Source organism: Musa acuminata, chromosome BXJ1-9 (genome assembly GCF_036884655.1).
Source record: "Musa acuminata AAA Group cultivar baxijiao chromosome BXJ1-9, Cavendish_Baxijiao_AAA, whole genome shotgun sequence".
Classification (NCBI taxonomy): domain Eukaryota; kingdom Viridiplantae; phylum Streptophyta; class Magnoliopsida; order Zingiberales; family Musaceae; genus Musa; species Musa acuminata.
The window spans coordinates 717,205-738,451 of record NC_088335.1 but is presented as its reverse complement, the minus strand read 5'-3'; the positions used below and the strand labels follow the sequence as shown (position 1 = coordinate 738,451).

The following is a 21,247-nucleotide window of genomic DNA, read 5'->3' as shown; positions in this document are numbered from 1 at the left end:
AAATCGGACTGACAGTGCGTATCGCTACGCATACTCGTTACGCCTTTCCTTTCCGGTAGGTAGTCTTAAGGTGCAATTAAAGTGTGACCCCACCCTTTCTTTACACGAGAATACACGCTGTCCACCGAAGTCCACCGTTAGATCTAAGATGATACTTGTAATCATCAGTCGGACGGATCAGATCCGTTCATCAAATCCAATGCACAGTGAATCCGCTCACAGAAACATAACATGCGGTCACTGCGTTCGCATACGTCGCTGACGCGGGAGACGGGCCCTACAGCAAATCTCCAATCAACCAGGAGCCACGCTGCGGCCGAGTCGGACGAGTTAACGCCTCCGACAAAGCAACCCATCTCCTCATCTTTAGAAATCCCCAATCCCGAAGGAAGGGTAGCAAACCCTCGCCATCTGCTGTTCCTTCTCCGCCCCCTCCGCCCATTTGAGAGGTATTCGACTCCTGATATCTAATTAGGTTTTGTCCGTCTCGATTTCCTGTGGTTAGATTTCTTGGGTTGTACTTTTTTGATTCGATTTGCTACGGCTCTTGTCTTTCTAATGGCGTCGATTCTTGTTGATTTCATCGAGAAGGTTGATTGAAATCTTTGTTTGTGATGGTGGTACTCTTCTAACCATTTGTTACGAATGGGATCTGTTGCTGGTGTTAGTTCTTTCGTAAACCTTGTTATTTGATTGCTTGTGCGTGTGAATTGGGTTTCATGGACGGCGAGAGTATGTTAATGACTGCTTAATGTGTTGCTTCTTTGCTTTGATAGTGAGCCATTTGTTTCCTGCTGTTGTGTTGTTTGGCCATCTTGTTTTCGTCGCGGGAGGATTTTGATTATTTGGTGCTTGTTGGTTTCGTATGACGTCATGGCATGTAGCTTTCAGCAGCGTGTATAATTTTTATTATATTTTTCAAAAATTTCTTTTTCGGTATTATGCTATCAATGATAGTGATTTTTATACAGATATTTTGCAGAAAACAATAATGTAAGATTCTACCTTTCATCCATTTTTGAAAAGAAAACAACTCGATAGCTATCATCAAAAGATGTATTCAAGGGCAGTCACTATTGCGTTCTCTGCAATAGGAGCCAGAAAATGTTAGCAATTAAACCTCAAAGGATCTTAGCATCGTTAGGTGTCCAGTCATCTCCATTGAGCCAGGACCCACTAGACTAGTTAGTCCTAAAATTAAATTGTATATTGAAAAACCTCATAAAGAGGTTCCAAACAGAATTTGAAAAGCTGTGGTTACAGAAAATGTGATCCACAGGATCCAGGTGCTCTTTGTCTCCTCACACAAACAGCAGCGATGTATACTGGTTATGTTCAGGTGAGCCAATCTCTCAGTGGTAAGAAGGTGACTGTAAGAAGTTTCCAACAAATGATAACAACTTTATGAGTGGCTGGGAGCTTCCAAGGCCCTGCTCCATCCATTCCTTTGAGATCCGAAATCAGTGTTCCTAGTTTTGAGGAAACAATATGCTGATTTCACAGTAGCTGAATCCTTAGTATCAGGGTTGTTGGGTTCTGCTATCGCTTGACACAAAGTGAACAGGGTTGGTGAGTCCTTGCATGGTGGTTTCTTGAAGTGCTCCAATAGGTAGGCAGTATTAGAGGAGCATTTTTCTTTATTGTACATGTCAAAGTGGCGGGATGTAGAGGATTACAGCTCTGGACCAGTAGGCACCGGACTGGTACACGCTGGTCATAATTCAGAGTTTGTTTAACCCATTCTTTAAATAGCATTAACCCAAACCCCCCACCCCCTAGGGTCCTCTCCCTCTTGATGTCACACTCGCCTCCCTTGTGCCGCCCACCACTGTCCTCTTCCTACTTTGTATTTCTGTCCACTGCCTCCTCTTCCTGTAAGCAACTCAGAATAAAATATCTTATATAAGAACTGAAAAGATCTTTAAAGCATCTTGCAAGCTTCGCCATCTGTTGATCATTTCTCTTGTGTTTCGCTTTCTAGTCTTACTCAAGCTGTTATGTTTAAGAATGGGATGCTTTATTGCACATTGATTGAGTTTGATATGCTTTAACCATAATTTCTCAACAGATAACTGATTTTCATATCCTCTATTTTGTTTCTGTAAAAACCAAAGTTTTCACTATATTGGTTTGCCATTGGAGCCATAAAAATTCTAAACAAACAACTAGTTTTTCTAGCTTTCAATTTGTTTCATACAAGGTATACAGTTTCGAATGATACCGCCCGGTACAGGCGGTATGTACCGGTCCGACAGTAAACCGATACACAAACCGCTCGTTACCGAGTGGTGTATATATATATATATATATATATATGCAACGTCACCCCACCTCGGGAGAAGAGAGGCGACGTCGCACATTTTTTAAAAATATAAATAAATAGATATACAAATAAAAGAATATATATATATATATATATATATATATATATATATATATATATATATATATAGGTGACGTCGCCTCATTTTTCTGCAACGTCACCGAAATATATATTTTTACTTATATATATATATATATATATATATATATATATATATATATATATATATATATATATATATATATATCGAATGGTATACCGAGCGGTATAGCACTCGATATACAATATCGTACCATACTGTACCGAGAGAATGTCGAAACTTCGGTACAATGCAATATTTCAATCCTTGGTTTCATATAAGGATTAAATTGTTTATTTATCGGTCCATATAGATCCCTTTTTTTGGAGACAGTGGATTGGAGTAGGGGGCAACAAGCGGGGACAGGTACCATGAAAGGTGATCGGCCTAGGTGGACTGCACGAGGAAGGGAAAGAAGATGGGGGTTGGGTTCAGTGATTTAAAAAGCGCTAGGCGCCAAAAGGCGCCAAGGTCAAAAAACGCCCGAGGCGCTAGGCGCTCGCCCGAGCGAAGCGAGGCGCTAAAATATAAAAATATATAATATAATTAATAAATATAATTATTTAAAATTTTAAATAAAAATATGCTATTAAATTAAGAAAATCTAAGATACAAAATCACAATGTCACATTAACAAAAAGTTTCAAAATTCAAAACATTAACATTTTACATCAAAGTCATTCATCATAATCAATATTATCGTCATTTTCACACAAATCATCTTCATTGAATTCGTCTTCTTCCTCTTGTTCTTCGATTCCTTCCTCTTCATCAAGATATGTTTCATTCTCTATGTCTTCAACAATAGCAGGAGCCGAGCTTGATGCTTTTGCACTCATTTTTCTCTTTGACATCTGTCTTGTATATGTTTGTAATTCTCCAGCACCTGAAGCTCTTGCCACATCTCCCCACGTCAATCTATCATCTTCAAATACAAGCTCGTCTTCAGCATCTTGCAAGTTAGCACCCATTTCTCCTACTAACCACTCATTTGAATCATCAATATCTTGCAATGAGATTGAATCAAATCTATTTTTCAAATCATGACGAGTCTTCAAAGCTTGATTATACTTTATGTAAACAAGATCGTGCAATCGTTGATGTTCTAACCGATTTCTTCTCTTCGAGTGAATCTGTCATGTCATATAATTTAAAAATATATTAATACATATATCTAAATAAATAAATTAATTAAAATAAAAATATTTAGTAATACTTACATGCTCAAAGACACTCCAGTTTCGCTCACAACCCGAAGCACTACATGTCAAACTAAGTACTTTGACAGCAAATTTCTGTAAGTTCGGGGTGGAATTTCCAAATAGACTCCACCATTCAGCTGCAAAATTTATGTTATTATTAGCAATAACATAGTAACATAATATATATGAAATTAATTATATCAAATTATTAATACCTGGAGAGGTAGTTGTCCTGGATCGAACGGCAATTGGAATTCCAAAAAGACCTTCAGCATTTTTATATAAAGATAATTCATGAATAATCTTATCTTGAACCTCAATGCTGGGAACTAATCTTGCAACACACTGATATAACCCACCAAAAACTTCTGCATCAAATCCAACAGATTTAATCTTATAAAAGAATTCAGGGTTCAAATAATATCCTACTGCATGTAAGGGACGATGAAGTTGACAATTCCATCTTTCGTCAATGATTGTAAAAATTTTCTCATATTTTTCTTCATTTTCATTAAAAGATCTTTTAATCGTCTCCTTTGCTCTATCCATAGCCTCATAAATATATCCCATTGCAGGCTTATTTTCATTATCCACCAATCGAAGGACTCGAACAAGAGGGCCCATTACCTTTAATATATAAATTACATGATTCCAAAAGGATGGCATTAAGATGATATCAGCAGCCCTCTTGCCTTTTGCTTCTTTTGCCCATTTGCTTGTCACCCATTTCTCAGAGGTAAACATATTTCTCAGAGTATGTTTTTGACGATGCACGCTCTGTAATGTCAAGAATGAAGTAGCAAATCGGGTAACACCATGTCTCACTAATTCTTTATTCCCTGTAAATTCTCTCATCATATTCAAAGCCCCAATGTGATTATAAAGAAATCCAACAACAAAAATTGCCCTTTCTAAGGTTTTCTTGATTTCTAAGATCTTTCCAATATCTTTCAACATTAAATCAATACAATGTGCTGCACATGGAGTCCAATACAAGTGTTGTCTTTTTGATTCAAGCAATTTACCTGAGACAAAGGATAACAAAAATGATAAGACTTAAGAGTTTAACACACTTAATTGAAGATAAAATAATTAACAAAATCAAAAGATGAATATTACCAGCTAAAACATAGTTGCTTCCATTGTCGGTTATGATTTGAACGATATTTTGTTCTCCAATTTCTTCCACGAAGTTGTCAAGTAAATCATATATCTTGTCTCCAGATTTTACAAAAGATGAAGCATCTATTGACTTCACAAACATAGTCCCTAAAGAACAATTAACCATAAAATTAATTATACTCCTGCGCCTCCTGTCAGTCCAAACATCTGACATAATAGAGCAACCATGTGTTGCCCATGATTCTTTATGACCCTTTAGTAAGTCATTTGTATAATTCAACTCTTTTTGCAGCAATGGAACTCGCATCTCATAATAACTTGGAGGTTTTAATCTTGCACCATATCTTCCAATAGCTTCAATCATATCCTTAAAACTGTCTAAACGAGTTGTACTAAGGGGAAGACCAGCCTGATAGAAGAAGCGAGCAATGTGCTGAATTGTTCTTCCTCTTATTTCTTTATCATAAGCATCACTTATATTTGTTTGTCTCAATTTTGAGCCTCCTGCTTGCCCTTATTGTTTCTGGGATCCTTGAAGCATATATAGATCCATCGGTCCTTTTCTACCTTTTTTAGTACTCATAACTTCTTTTCCCTTTTTGTCGTATACTCTTTTTTCACTTGGGTTAATACTCATAGAATAATCTTCTTCTTCATCTCTGATATGTTCAACATTGTCTTCTGGTAAATTCCCATAAGATTCATTCTTTTGTGTCTTCTTTTCATTCATATAATTCAGCAACTCTTCTTTTACCTCAGGTGGACATTTTTTGCAAGCTGCCGCATTCTTCAAATTTCCTACTAGATGTTGTTTTGCACGAAAAATACCATCTCTGGTAGTCTTATCGCAGAATATGCAAGTCACTGCATTAGGATCTTTCGGATCCTTCAAATAATTATACTTCCACGCAGGATCTTTTTTTGATACCATTGGAGACTCTATTGAGTTGCTTTCTGCACTTGTCATTTATGTTGAAACCTAACAATAATTTCAAATAAATAAAAATTAATAACATTAAAATCAAAATAATATATTATTAATCTATTAACAGAAAATTAATCATTTTAAAATTCAAATAAACTTAATATTAAGAGTATACTGAGCCTGATGAAGAAAGGAGGAAGCAGCGGCGAGCGGCAGCAGCAGCGGCGGCGACAGTAGCGGCGAGCGGCGGCAACAGCAGCGGCGAGCGGCGGCAGCAGCAGCAGCAGCGGCGAGTGGCGGCAGCAGCAGCGGCGAGCGGCGAGCGGCGGCAGCAGCAGCAGCGGCGAGCGGCGGCAGCAGCAGCAACGGCGAGCGGCGGCAGCAGCAGTAACGGCGAGCGGCGGCAGCGGCAGCGGGAAAGGGAAAGGGAGAGGAAGGCGCGAGCAGCGGGAGGCCTCGAGGGAGGCGCGAGCAGCGGGAAGGCTCGCGGGAGGGCTCACAGGAGGCGAGAGGGCTCGCGGGAGGCGCGAGCAGCGGAAGGGCTCGCAGGAGGCGCGAGCAGCGAGAGGGCTTGCGGGAGGCGCGAGCAGCGGGAAGGCTCGCGGGAGGCGCGAGCAGTGACACCGGCAGCGAGCGACGAGATCGCGATCGGGATCGGGATCGAGAGCGGCAGCGGCAGCAGGTTAGTGTTGGGTTAGGGTTAGGGTTAGGGTTGGGGTTATATCGGTTTAGTTGGTTCGATTGAACCAACTAATAACCGAACCAGGACCGAACCAGACCTAAAATTCTAGTTCGGTCGCCTTGGTTTACCCAGGCGCTCGCCCGAAGCGCCCAGCGCCTGGGCTCGGGCGAGCGCCCAGGCGGCGCCTGTTTGAAGCGCGCCGCCTGGGACATTAGCGAGGCGCTCGGGCCTCGCCTCGCCTCGCCCGAGCGCCTAGGCGAGCGCCCGAGCGCCTTTTGCAATCACTGGTTGGGTTATTAAGGTTTTTTTAAAAAGTTAAAAATAATAATAAAAGATTGGCCTTACCGCTCGGTTTGCAGGGCTACCAGGTGGTAAGCCTTGTACCATATGTGGAGTGCTGGAAATTGGATAATTCTCATGCTGGTTCACATCCGAACCTGGTCAATATTGGGGAGTACATATAGATCTAGATGAAATTGCATTCGTTTTCCATGTGTCGTGAATTTGATGTGATCATGCTTGTTTATGGATGCCATGAATCGGTAACAAATCTCCTGTGCATCATTGATTCTGGTTTGTATTGCACTCTTGGGGGGGATATCATGGTATCAACATTAGTAACACTATTGGGAACGAACCTCGTATTGGAAAAGCTCAAGGAAAGCCTCGTATCAACATTAGTAACACAATTGGATGCCTCATCTTCGGACTCCTGCCAACATCACGAGAACTGCTATCACTAAGTCATAGTGGATCATCATGGGCTTGCTACTGCTTATACGTCTATCCATTCAGGTGCTCCTTTTATATTTATGTTTTTCTGCAGTCTTAGAGCTTTTCAGGTATCTAGGCTTTTCCTAAAAGCTCATTTGGTTTTTTGGACCTTTGTGCATTTGGTGATCTCTGTAAATTCTAGCAAAGACTGCTTCATCCTTGTTATTCCTTCACCATGAACAATATGTTTCACCAATGATGGATATGCTCCGACTATCAAGTATGCTCACACTGGGTTGGTACTTTGATTCTTTGTTGTCATTTTCCTATAATCATCAATCAAGAAGTGGATTGAACTATGCAATTCAGAAGAAGTAACAAAAATACAACCTAGGTTTATCGTAGATTTACATGTTTAATTCAGATTCCAATGGATTTACACAAATCTGGGCTAGATTTATGCAAATCTACTTGGATCTGACCTATATTATAAAGATAAAGGCTAGATTTCATAGTATAGGTGGGATCCACATAGATCTAAACTATATCTATGTGGATTTAGGCTGGACTCATTTGGCCAGATTCATGTATATTTAGCCTAGATCTACATCTTGGTTTGATTTGTACAGATTTGGGTTAGATATAAAGTAGAGTTGCACAAATCTACTTGGATCTGGCCTATATCTATAAAGATTAAGGCTGGATTTCATGGTCTAGGTTGGATCCATAGAGATCTAAACTAGATCTACAAGGATTTAGGCTGGACTCGTTAGGTCAGTTTCTTGTGTATTTAGTCTAGGTCTACATGAATCTTGGTTCGATTTGTACATGGATTCAGGTTAGATCTACATGGATCCATCCTAGACATGATGGACTTCTTTGATTTGAGTTAACTTCAATTGTTCATATTCATTCCTTTGGATGGTCACATAAATAACTCCAATGCTTTCTATCATGGTAATCCCACTCATGTTGAACAGGAAAAGTACATTCAAATAGGCATCAGGGATGCATTTCAACTGAAACAGATTGGTCATATGGTCATGTTCAGATGACATGCAGAATGGCAGCTGGTCAACAGAAGAAACGGTTAACAAGTTCCAACTTCCATGAACAACATAAAGGAAAGAAGAAAAAAAAGCTGGACTCATCTGACTACATATTAAATTTAAGATGTCGTGTGGATCTGGCATGGGATGACCGTCAAAGGAGAGTTGTGGCAAAGAAGGAACAAATCAGTTTATCATGGACAGATATTTCTCCTTTCCTTGACTCTGTTTCCCAGTCCCATGCTGGCTTAGCTGATGTTGTTTCTGTTCCATTTGAAATTTTTAGTTTGGACAATTTGACTGATGTTCTTTCTTACGAGGTATGATTGTCCTAACACAACTAATGAATTTTCTTTTGTAACCTCTGTTTCTTATTAAAATCATTAGTATCTATATTTTAAGTACATATTGCTCTAATGTTTTGTCAGGTTTGGGCTACATGTCTTTCAGAATCAGAGAGAAAGCTTCTCACTCAGTTTCTTCCTAGTGTGAAAGGTGCAGAACAAGTAGTTCATTCGTTGCTTAAGGGAGAAAATCACCACTTTGGAAATCCTTCCCTGAAATGGCAAGTTGAATTTTTGTTGTTGATTAGTTGCTTCTGGTCAGCTTCTGTTAATTGGAGTCTCCACTATTGAATCTGAAGGATGCTGATTTCCAGTTTTACAACATTTAATGTTCTTCTAAATAATATGAACTGTGGTTTTTTAAGGATATTTATCTACTTGAATTTAAAGACTTTGTTCTTAAATATTTTTTGTTGCTTGGAAAGTTTATCTAACTGATAATATATGCAATTTCACATAAAATCTAACCAAATACAAGGTAGGAGAAGTAATATGAGCCCAAATGTCATAAACATGTTACAAGGAGATATATTTATTTAGCACTAGGCTTTGTTCCGCAGATTCTTGACTCAAACTGTTGTAGACTTATTCCAATATGCTCCATGGATCTGTATTGTCCTTGTTTTAAATTGCCGATAAGCCTGTTTGAAGGAGTTATCCTATACTGCACAGGTCTACTTCTCTTTGTGCTGGTAATCTTCATCCCGATATTCTTCTTCAAGTGGAGGAACAATGTCAACTCAGTAAGAGGGCATATTATTGTGAGATAAATAAGTATCACAAGGGGTATGTGCAGTAAAAATATATTAGGAGATTGCAAAACTTTGCATTCAAAGTACCACTTTGGGAGTTGTTAAGTGTGTTTAATAATATGCTTATGGTTGCAGCATGCTTGAGGTTTTGAAGAAATGGAAGGAACGATGGTTAAACTGCAAGGATCCAGAGTTACTGTTGAGGTTGTTTCTTCTTGTCTTTTTCTTTCCTACACATATGGATAAATATTTTTGCCTGTGGCCATTCAATAAAAATATTTACTAGGTATCTCTATCATTGTACATTATTGACTACATGGTTATTTTTGCTTGAACACAAGCTTAGCTCCAAAAAAGAGGAGGCAAGGTACCATTTCTTCTTTTTGAGGGACACTTTGGAGGGTTTCTCATAGGTTGCATGTTTGCTACCAAAATGGTAGTTCTTATAACTTTGGAAATTTTCTTGGTTGTGTGGTTAAATTGCAATTGATATGGTAGGTTCCTATCTATTAAGGCGAACTGTAGACATTATCTATCCTCTTTAGGTTTGATGGCAAGTTCACATCTTGGCTAGCTTTGTCTCGGCTAGGAATCTATAAAGGTTTTCGAGTGGTATCCCAGTTTCACAGAGAATTAGTTATATGCATGTCTATAGTTCATATGACCTCACTGTTATATGCGAGAAACTTCGTTACAAGCTTGTGCTTTCCTATGAAGTTGAAATGGAAAAAGTTGAGTCTGTGTCAGAGTGCACCATACCCAGACACCATGTACAATTCTTTCCTTTGCACTAACATGTGAAGGAAACTTGGTGGGTTGATCTCAATGCTATTCTGCTGGTCCTTAGGAGGTAAGGTTGCTGAAATTTTCTGCTGAGGCTCTTGGGGCAGATGTAAACATATTTGAAACTGTTTGGATGATATTTTCAATGTTGTAGCTTCAGGAAGATGGTGGCAGTTTATCGTTAGCTGCTGGAGATGGTGTCGGATTAGATGAGAGGAGAGATGGGGATTGAGATGAGAAGAAGATAAAGGAGGAGACCAGGTGGTCGGAAGAGGAGAGTTCCCACCTAATGAAAACTGAGGTCTGAGCAGCCAGGGAAAAGAAGAAAGAAATGTTAATATTTTATTTGCAATTGTCAAGTACCATCAACATTTCCTCTCTTTCTGTAAGCTGTCTGTGCATCTTGAAGTTGGAAACTAAGCTACTTAGTTTAATCTATAGGAGTTTGACTATAGTCAAACTCATTACTAAATTGATCTAATAAGTTGAGCACCTTAAGTGATGAAAATATCCATTCAAATTAACTATCTTTTATTAATCTAGTTAAACCTGAAATCAAAGGCTCTCGTCTCGTATTGACAATCTTTTTGTCCCTGGACAGACCAGTACATGTCAGTCAGGACTCGTGTACCGAAACATGGTACACCTGTACATACTAAAGACTCAAAGAAGAGGAGGAGGGGGAAGGAACAGATGGCTGCGGAGGAAGAGAAGGAAGGAGGAGGAGGAAGACGAAGGAAGAAGAGGTGGCGGTGGAGGAAGAAGAGGAGGCGGATGAGTAAGAGGAAGAAAAAGGAGAAAGAGGAAGGTGGAGGAGGATGAAGCGAACCGGAATCAGTGGCACACGAATGGGCGATGAGCGGCAGCAGGTGGCTCGCGAGTGAAGAGGGCTCGCAAACATGAACCCTATTCTGGTGTTCAATAGTTTTTCCTAATAAGCCAGACCAGACCTCTCGAAGTCTTCCAGTTCATGCCCAAACCTTACAGACTTGTCAGTTTCGTACATGTCCGAGTGAAATGGCGTTCCATGTATGAAATTAAAATAACATTAATCCAATTAAAATACCATTCCAGTTCAATTTTTCAGGTTTCTTCGGGGTGGAGAAGAGTGAACAGGGAGGTGCACCATAGAGCCAGAGTAGTCAGAAGCCTTTAATACTTGTATAGTTGTATAGATGAATACATATATATTCAGAGTTTGATACTCATCTATATTCTAGTACAACACTAAAGAGAATAAGAAGAAATGTTATATGAACAGCTTTTGGGGACCTGAGAATGACTTTGTCTTCTCCTCTCGTCTGAATATGTCTAAAAATGACCTTTTGTACCCATATGACTGCTAAAGACACAGGATGATTTGCTAGAATCCTACATGCCTTAGTATTTTATAATTATTGCATTACATCATCTAAAAACTCCAAATTCAACTTTGATGCTTAATTGACTGTATCGCAACGATCCAGCAATCTATACACATTAATCACTTTTGTTGCACATGGCTCATCCTAGTGCTATGAAATGAAGATTATTCATACCATTTAGGGTATGGACTAAAAATGTCTTTACACTTTTTGATGAGCAAATATAAGTAATCTTTCTTAATATTTGTTCTTCCCGTCAATCTGAGATTCTGAGATCATCTTGCGGCCTCTTTAATCTGCATTGAATTTAAATATTGTTGTCTTTCATGCTTCTTGATATTGTAGATGCTTGTGCTAGCCATATGGATAACATTTGAACCAAAGCCTTCCAGAGGGACTTTCATTGTGATTCTGTCCAATTGTCATGACATCAGTGATACTTCGTTGCTTCATCACCTACATAATGTGTAGAAACATCCTTACGCATCTTCTAATTCCTTTTCTTCCTTAACATCATCTTAATTTATTGTTTGCGATGGTAGTATTCAAGGTTCTAATACCGGGCACACTGCTTGAAACAACCTGGTATTTGGCAGTTTGATGGAAGGCCAACAGGTGAACTGGGCAATTTTGCTTGGTCGGTTTGAAGCAAGGATGTTTCTAATTCTTTGTTTTGGATGTGATAGGTCTATTATTTTCATTTTGGATTAGAATATGTTAACATTCCTACTGTTTTCAAACTTAGAAATTGATATTAGATCTTAGAAAAATCTGGTTGAGAAAAATTTTAAAGCTTTGATAGATCTATTATTTTCATTTTGGATTAGAATAATTTAACATGCCTACTATTTCGAAACTTGGTTGTTGATTAATAATAATGATAAAATTTGTTGATCCTTATCACAGTTTGCATCCTAGGAAACCACTGTCTTTCTATAGGTTTGGAAGCTATCTTCATAAATTGAACTGGCTTCTGCAAACACTTGTTGCCAATTTTTTCATAGATAATTGGGCTCTATGAGCATCCATTAGTATTTTACATTTGTCCTATTCCTCTAAGCTGAACACCTTGAATATACAGTGAAGGATATTGCGAGGACAAGGAAGGAAGCTTAGCTAATTCTGCTGAAAAGGCTAAAGTTCTTGCAATCTCAAAGAGGGAATCACCACATAAAGTCTATGATCATGCTGGTGACACTGATAAATACATGTCATATATTAAGGTCAGCTGACTTGTATGTCCTACTTATTAAGTAGTTAAGCTCACTTATATGGTAGTTGGTGCAAGTATATCTAAGGTTTTTAGACCAAAATAACTTCACTAAAGTTGAGAACATTCTTTTGACGTGATATTATCTTTATCATCTAAATGCCTTTACATAATTGGTTGTCTTGAGTTTTATGGCTTTTGCCAGTTGGCTTGGGATGCACCTTGTATCTATGGACTAAACAATCTGCTAGTAACCATCTCAAATGAAAATGATATGAAATATATAAGTATCAGGACTGTATTTGATGTGCTGGGATGTTTTGAAAGTCAAATGAATATATCCTCATTAGGACTAAATTTGTAAGTAAATAGGAACTTTATATCAAATAACACGAGCTCATTTCTATTTGAAATGATATCACTTGCATCTCTCTTTGAAATGCATTTTATTATGCTTCATAAACTCAGATAAGAGTGATTGAATGATGAGAAGTCTGTTATCTAATCCAGAATATTTCTTTTTGAATACTTAATGAGAAATCTGTTAGATAAATCATTGGAAATATCCTAAGAAGTTACATCCTTTTTTGATCTAGTGACAGTTAAAAGCAGATGACCTGAGTTCTGTCTCCCAGAAATTTGATTCAGAAAAAGAATGTATAGTGGTTTAGTTGGACCTTCCTGTCTTGTTAGAGACATGGGGCTTGAGAACTTTTCTACATTATCTAGAGTTATACTTTGAAGATAGCCAACCAGTGAAATCTTATAAAAGTTATTTGAAATGCAAATGCTCATGGCAAGCACCTCCCAGCATCTAATAGTCCTGACTGTTTATATCAATGGATAAAATTATTCCAGCTTCTCTTCACAACCAAGCTATGCTACTTTTGACTCATTGCAAAAGTTACACAAAAATAACTTGTCAGATTCTTGATTTGTAGATATGCTATATAAAATAAAAAACCACGGTGTAAAGACTTTCTACATGGTCTGAATCCGGTTAGTTTGTTGCCAATGGAGATAAGATACCTCTTTCACACATATTATGTCTTGATACTCCTGCTATTGAGAAAATCATTAAGATTTTCATCTTGGTTTTGTTTATTATTGATTTGTATTGTTTGTTTTATTTTCTTCTTTCTGTTTTCTTGCATATATTTAGACTCAGATTAGTGATTTAAAAAGCGCTAGGCACCAAAAGGCGCCAAGGTCCAAAAACGCCCGAGGCGCTCGTCCGAGTGAAGCGAGACGCAAAAATATAAAAATATATAATATAATTAATGAATATAATTATTTAAAATTTTAAATAAAAATATGCTATTAAATTAAGAAAATCTAAGATACAAAATCACAATGTCACATTAACAAAAAGTTTTAAAATTCAAAACAATAAAATTTTACATCAAAGTCATTTATGTTGAAACCTAGCAATAATTTCAAATAAATAAAAATTAACAACATTAAAATCAAAATAATATATTATTAATCTATTAACAGTATTGAAAATTAATCATTTCAAAATTCAAATAAACTTAATATTAAGAGTATACTGTATACTGAGCCTGACGGAGAAATGAGGAAGCAGCGGCGGCAGCGGCAACGGGAAAGGGAAAGGGAGCGGGAGGCGCGAGCAGCGGGAGGGCTCGCGGGAGGCGCGAGTAGCGGGAGGGCTCGCGGGAGTCGTGAGCAGCGAGAAGGCTCGCGGGAGGCGGGAGGGCTCGCTGGAGGCGCGAGCAGCGACAGCGGCGAGCAGCGGCAGCGGGAGCGGTAGTGGGTTAGGGTTGGGTAAGGGTTATATCGGTTTAGTTGGTTCGATTGAACCAACTAACAACCGAACCAGACCTAAAATCCTGGTTCGGTCACTTGGTTTACCCAGGCGCTCGCCCGAAGCGCCTGGGCTCGGGCGAGCGCCTAAGCGGCGCCTGTTTGAAGCGCGCCGCCTAGGACATTAGCGAGGCGCTCGGGCCTCGCCTCGACTCGCCCGAGCGCCTTTTTCAATCACTGACTCAGATGTTGTGGAACTAAGTCCATTGGTTTAAGCAGACATTAAGAACACTTGGTCTTTGAATATTTTCCTGGTTGATCTTAAAATTTGATGCTTGTCATCATTCCCAATTTGGTACTTTATAACCTTGAACTAAGTCAAGCTGCGTCTGTGTGGATTTTCTGCTCTTTTTGATAAGTTTTATGCACATTAGTTGTATATCTGATATGTTTCATATTTGTTGGATAGTTTTGGCATTTTTGTTCATTTCATTTATCTAACAGTCCATAAAAAGAAAGAATTCTTCTGAGTTCTGATCTGTAACTCAAAATTGGCTTTCTTTATGAGGCTTTTAGAAGAAATCTGGCGTGCTGGGTTATGATTGCAATCCTATGGTTGAAAATGCTAATAATTTGTTTTTCTTTTTTTTGTCAATACTTCAGGTAAGCAGGGCACAACATCAGCTGATCAAGAATATAAAGCATTCTGCTGATGGTATTCAACCTAAATTACTTGGTCGTGTGCTTGGTGACATACAATGCTTTCATGTTCATCCTTATGAGACATTTGAAGAGGAAGAAAAGAAGAGGTTGCATGAGCACTGGTTGGTTTTCATTTCTCTCATGGTCAGTTTGATGTCTGAAAGTTATTAGATTCTGAAAATTAAGCCTCGTGCAAGCAGGTTGCAAGTAGCAAACAAGGATCTCTTGGTAGCTTTTGAGGCTGCTAGGGGCCGGAAGTTGTGGAGAGAGCGATCTTGGAAATCTTTGGAACGGGAACTCGCAGAGAAAATGAAGTTTATAAATGATAAGGTATTCTTTGATCTTATTAGTTATTATTATTCCTTCATACATTTACTTTCTAAGTTAACCTTTGAAATCATTGAATATATAATGAAACTTTGCTTCATTAGTTCATGTTTTCATAGTTTATTATTATGGATATTCAAGATTTCCGTATATTAATTAATACTATTAGTAGTTCTTTAGATGCTTGCCAATATCTTGTAGAGGTAGCAAAGAGAACTCTAAGCACCATCCATGGTAATGAAATCTGTACTCTGTACATGCTATGAATTAGTTGGTAAATTGCACCAGTGCTTGCTGAGTTCTTCACCCCTATCCAGTATATAACATCCATGCACATGCCTCAATGGGCATGACATGGCATGAACTTTCAATAGTGCCCATGGACTCCCTATGGTACTGGCTGACTGCAATGGTCAGAGTATGCTGCTCCTTAAAACTTATCTGCTTATATAAATTGTGATGCAGAAATCTTCGGTGATGTTTTTTGTTTGCATTTATGCATACACGCACACACATGCAATTCATTACTACATATGCTCACATTATAAAAAACAAACTAATATTAGATGCTCAATATCCATGTGTATGCACACTTGGATGAATAGAGATGCGGGTATCAGTTATAATGTAAATGTGACTAGTAACTATTAAGTATTACGTATGCACATGTGTGGTCACATCATAGACAAATATAAGAAAGGATGTTGATTGTGGTACTTGATGCCATTTATTTTATTTAATTAAAGGGTAATTGCTAGTTGATATTCTCCACTTGCTCTATCCTTCAAACACAGTTATGACTTGCCATGCATAGATTCTTGGACATCTGAGTGTCCCATCTCTGATCAACGATACAGAGATATAACTCAAATGTCCTCGAAGCAGAAAGTGCCTTCCTGATCTCCTTTATAGTGCAGACATGTGATATACATAGTCCATCTACTATGATAGAGCAATACATACAATGACCCCATCATGACAATGATTTCAGTCACTGCATCTCAGAATCTGCAGGATATATAGAGCTCCATGACCTTTTCATCTGATGAGCTAACCTAAAATGTAAACATAGTTTTCAACAGTGATTGCAAAAGGCGCTCGGGCGCTCGCCTAGGCGCTCGGGCGAGGCGAGGCGAGGCCCGAGCGCCTCGCTAATGTCCCAGGCGACGCGCTTCAATCAGGCGCCGCCTGGGCGCTCGCCCGAGCCCAGGCGCTGGGCGCTTCGGGCGAGCGCCTGGGTAAACCGAACCAGAATTTTAGGTCTGGTTCGGTCCTGGTTCGGTTGTTAGTTGGTTCAATCGAACCAACTAAACCGATATAACCCCAACCCTAACCTGCTGCCGCTGCCGATTCCGATCGCGATCTCGTCGCTCGCTGTCGCTGCTCCAGCTGCCGCTGCTCGCCGCTGTCGCTGCTCACGCCTCCCGCGAGCCTTCCCGCTGCTCGTGCCTCCCGCTAGCCCTCTCGCTGCTCGCGCCTCCTGCGAGCCCTCCTACTGCTCGCGCCTCCCGCGAGCCCTCTCGCTGCTCGCGTCTCCTGCGAGCCTTCCCGCTGTTCTCGCCTCCCTCGAGCCCTCCCGCGAGCCCTCTCGCCTCCCGCGAGCCTTCCCGCGAGCCTTCCCGCTGCTCGCGCCTCCCTCGAGGCCTCCCGCTGCTCGCGCCTTCCGCTCCCTTTCCCTTTCCCGATGCCGCTGCCGCCTCTCGCCGCCGCTGCTGCTGCCGCTGCCGCCGCTCACCGCTGCCGCTGCCGCCGCTCACCGCTGCCGCTGCCGTCGCTGCTGCTGCCGCCGCTCGCCGCCGCTGCTTCCTTGTTTCTCCGTCAGCAGATTTATACTGTTAATGTGATTATATTTATTAATTATATTATATATTTTTATATTTTTATTTAAAATTTTAAATAATTATATTTATTAATTATATTTTATATTTTTATATTTTAGCGCCTCGCTTCGCTCGGGCGAGCGCCTAGCGCCTCGGGCGTTTTTGGACCTTGGCGCCTTTTGGCGCCTAGCGCTTTTTAAATCACTGGTTTTCAATCCGATTATTCTTTGCAAGATAAACTTTAAGGAGATGGATTGGCAAACTAAGTAACACAATGCCACCAACCTTTTTAAGGTTTACATTATCGTTGGTTATCACTTTTACTACAAACTGAGGTCTAATCTCATTTATGGGTCTCAATAGTGCATTGTGAATACAATTTGATGCAACAGCCAACTTGTGGAAGACTATTCTGTTACAATATATCAAGAAGTTTGGGATATTCATCCTGATAGGGTCAAACCAGCTATGGTACATGATTGCCATATCATAGAGGATCCGACTTCTTAAAAGCAAGGTTTTTAATTTTGAGTATCAAAGCCATATCATTCCTGGCCCAGACCAATACGGGTATGAGATTTACCAATATCAAATTTCAAAAAAAAATTGAAAAAAAAGACGAAAATTATAAAAATTACTATCTAGTAGAAGTCCTGTATCGGATGGTATAGGCGTTGAACTACGCTTGGGTACAAGCCCTATACCTAGCAGACCACCTAGTTTACCCAAGTCCTTGTGCCAACAAGCTGTGGGATAAGTAAATACTACCAGTACAGTATCAGATGGTATTGCAAACCTTGCTCAAAAGTATTAATTTAATCTTTGACTCCTCAACCACTTTATCAAGATATCTATCGATAGTCTTACATGGAGTAGGAGGTTATACACCAGGACATGCTTCTGAATGGACACTAAGGATTGTAACGAGGATCTCAAGCTGCATTAATAATGATGCAGTTGAAATTGAACCATTTTGTAATTGCTTTACCCAACGTTTCGTATCATACTGCCTGATATGGGTGGTACGTTCCAGTCCGCCAGCCTATCGGCACGCAAACCGCCCACTATCGGGTGGTATCAGATTTTTGGCCTCGTATCGGACGATACGAGGTTGTACTGGGTGGTAAAGGTCAAAATTTCGACCATTACCGACCTGTACTAGGCGTTACGTAGCAGTTGCCATTAGCCCAGATGATCGCCCCGCGATCGAATATTATGTCGTTCCGCCACTCGCCGACGTATTAGTTCCCCTCTGCCACACGTACTGGCCGCAGCCCTCCTGTAGGTTGTGCCACTAGCCGCCCTCGTGATAGTCGTCATTGGAGTACCACTTGTGTCCGAACTCGTGCGCTCAGTCGGCGACATAGGAACCGGGTCTGGCATTGCCCTCCGACTCGATGAAGGTTCCGAAGCCTTCCATCCGGTCGGAATGGAGCTCGCTCATGAAGGTCGCGTTAGAGGGCCACGAGAACTTTCCCTTTCCGGAAGCCTTCTCCCTCCGCCACTCCCCCTCGTGCATGCACTAGTCAGCCCCAAGGCACTTCGCCCGTCGGTGGGGGGAGTTCTCCGCGTCCACGATCAGGTACAAAAACCCTAAGTTGCTTCGTGTTCTCCGCTCGGTACGCCAGTATGGTATGAGATTAAAAACCTTGGCTTTACCTAGATACCTCTTCTTCTCTTTAGTATGTGTATCATCGATCCTTATTTGTTTTGTAGTTTGAGATGGGAAAGCTATGGGATTTATTTCGACTAATTAAAAGCTGGCCTACCAAATGGACAAAGTAGTCTATTCCAAGCGAGTAGTATGCTATGTAGTCTATCAAAATGATTTGTGGAATTGAATAGGAAAACGAGTTGATTCTTTGGAGAAATTGTTTCCTGGTGCACGTATCACTGGATTTTCACCTAGTTTTGTTGTAGAGATAAAAGAATTTTGTGAGTTACTAGTGGCAAAGTGATAGATAACTCCTGGCTTACGGTCTTAATTGAATTTCTCATGGTGCTGATTTACATAAATTGAATTCTGTATGATAAAACCTTAGTTAATTGTAGTTTGTTTTACTTTGCATTTGCCTTTTGTGAGATATTTTTGCTTTTGTTGACAACAGGGTAGTCTACATTTTTTTCCCTGATCTTTGCTGATTTCTAATTTCTTTTAGTTTTTTTCTGTTAAGCTTCCATCTATGAAAAAGAGGTTGGAGATGCTAACTTTTCTATGGCTAATTGATTAGGATGATAAATTAGAAAGTTCTGAGGGCTCCCCAGAAGAACCTACATATGATGGTTATTGCAGAAATCAACATACCCAGGATATTGATGACAAAAGTTACGGCCAGTCCAAAGATAATTCCATTGATGACCATCAGTTGGAGCTCATTCCTTCTCCGAATAGTCACAAGGAACCTAGTCTTATTATCCACAACCAAGAAGAGACATTACAACAGGATGATGATTTCTCTCCTCTTTCGCATGTGGAAAAGCAGAATCCTAAAAACATGTGGCAGACGGCAGGTGTTTCTGATTCTTATTACCATTCTACAGAGAACCATGGTTACACATCAGCTGGCGAGTTGTCTCTTCGGCAACCCCAACTTACAATAGAACATCCAACTAATATGATTGATCTAGAGAGAGACATAATAGAATCCGAAGGTGGAGAGTCCATTCCATCAGCTTTTGATGTAGACGGCCGGCCTTCTCTGTTTTGTTCATTTGGTCGAAACGAGATGCTTCCAACCTTTCCAAAGGAACCGAGAGTGATGTCATCTTATCCAGAACATATAAACGGCATGAAGCAACCTGGATTGCAGTTTTTGATGGCTAATGATGATTTGCAAGAAGCTAGCCTGGTTTCCAATCAATTGCAGGAGCAGCAGCAGTTGATAGAGCAGAGAGATGTAAGGGAGAAAGAGGTATATATGCAACAAATCATACCCAAGAAAGTATATTCCACAACCAGGTACCCAACCCAAGGGTTTCCATCAGTTGATAGTCAGAATCTTGCTGCTGTTCAGTCATCCATGAATAGTGGTACCCGAGGCTACAATTGGTTTCCTGGTGATGATCAGTCTTACAGTAGTTGGTCTGCAGTTGAATCATCGAGGGGTGGTGGCCACTGTTTGGATGACGGTGGCAATGCAGATGGGAGCCTCTATAGTGTTTTATCTAACAAGTTGTCAACGTGCTCACCATATGACAGTAATAGTTCAGAACAGTATCTCCAACCAAGAAGCTTTGTTGGAAATGTTATCCCCAGTGCTCACAATATTTATGGGTACGGACAGCATCAACCGGACAACCCAAGCAGCCATCAAATAGGTGTTACTCCATCAATGAACAACGGGTCATGGATGAACTTTCCACATCAAAATCCGGATCTTCACGATCCTTTGGGGAGACCATTTCAAAGGCCTTGGGATCATCAGTAGCACTTTACTGGAGGTAGAACCCTCGATCAAGTTCTCCTTTTTGACTCGTTTGCAGGCTGAACCCTCTGTCAAGACATATTTACTCGTAAAGAGGCTCATGTCCAGAATGCACCAAGATCTCATAACCGGTGCTTGCAAACACTAACGAGTTTGGTGGTTTGTACATATATCCTGAATGCCATGAGGATGTGGAAGGGGAGAGGAACAGAATGCTTTGGTTCAGCAGGGATTTTTTTTTTGTTACAGTTTTTTTTTATTTTTATTTCGCATTGTATGAAGGGTATTATTATATTTTTATGTTGGGAACGAGGGTTCCTTCCACAAATAAAAAGTTTTGATCATTTACATAAAATAGTCCTGATGATGCCAACTGCTTTAGGTCATATGTTTTGCCTTCTAACTGAACTGGCTCAATTCTAACCCAACTTTAAGCCCAACGACGTCTGGAAATTTAGCTTCTATATTTAGGTTCTATTTCAGCTGACTCATCAACCACGAAGTTCTATTTCAGCTGACTCATCAACCACGACACTTTATTTGAAGCTGAATGATCTGACGACAAATGCAACCATTTGATTCATTAATCCTTTGATTAAATTAGCTGTGAGAGCAGGGTGGTTTGGTTTCACGGCAAAATGCAACCGTTTGATTTACAAA

The 21,247-nt window shown here is 40.0% G+C and overlaps 1 protein-coding gene across 2 annotated transcripts; it reads left to right on the top strand.

Annotated features, from left to right (window-relative positions):
• Positions 1–317: 317 nt before the first annotated feature.
• LOC135582814 (uncharacterized) lies at positions 318–20,973 on the top strand. Of its 2 annotated transcripts, XM_065081652.1 has the most exons (9): positions 318–449; positions 8,028–8,416; positions 8,525–8,661; positions 9,113–9,226; positions 9,328–9,396; positions 12,421–12,562; positions 14,977–15,137; positions 15,216–15,345; positions 19,394–20,973. In XM_065081652.1, exons 2-9 carry the CDS (start codon positions 8,099–8,101, stop codon positions 20,588–20,590), a joined length of 2,268 nt encoding a protein of 755 aa, XP_064937724.1. In that variant the 5' UTR covers positions 318–449; positions 8,028–8,098; the 3' UTR covers positions 20,591–20,973. The 2 variants fall into 2 exon arrangements, with proteins under 2 accessions (XP_064937724.1, XP_064937725.1); XM_065081653.1 differs by lacking the exon at positions 318–449 and having other exon boundaries at positions 6,435–8,416.
• The last annotated feature ends 274 nt before the right edge of the window (positions 20,974–21,247 follow it).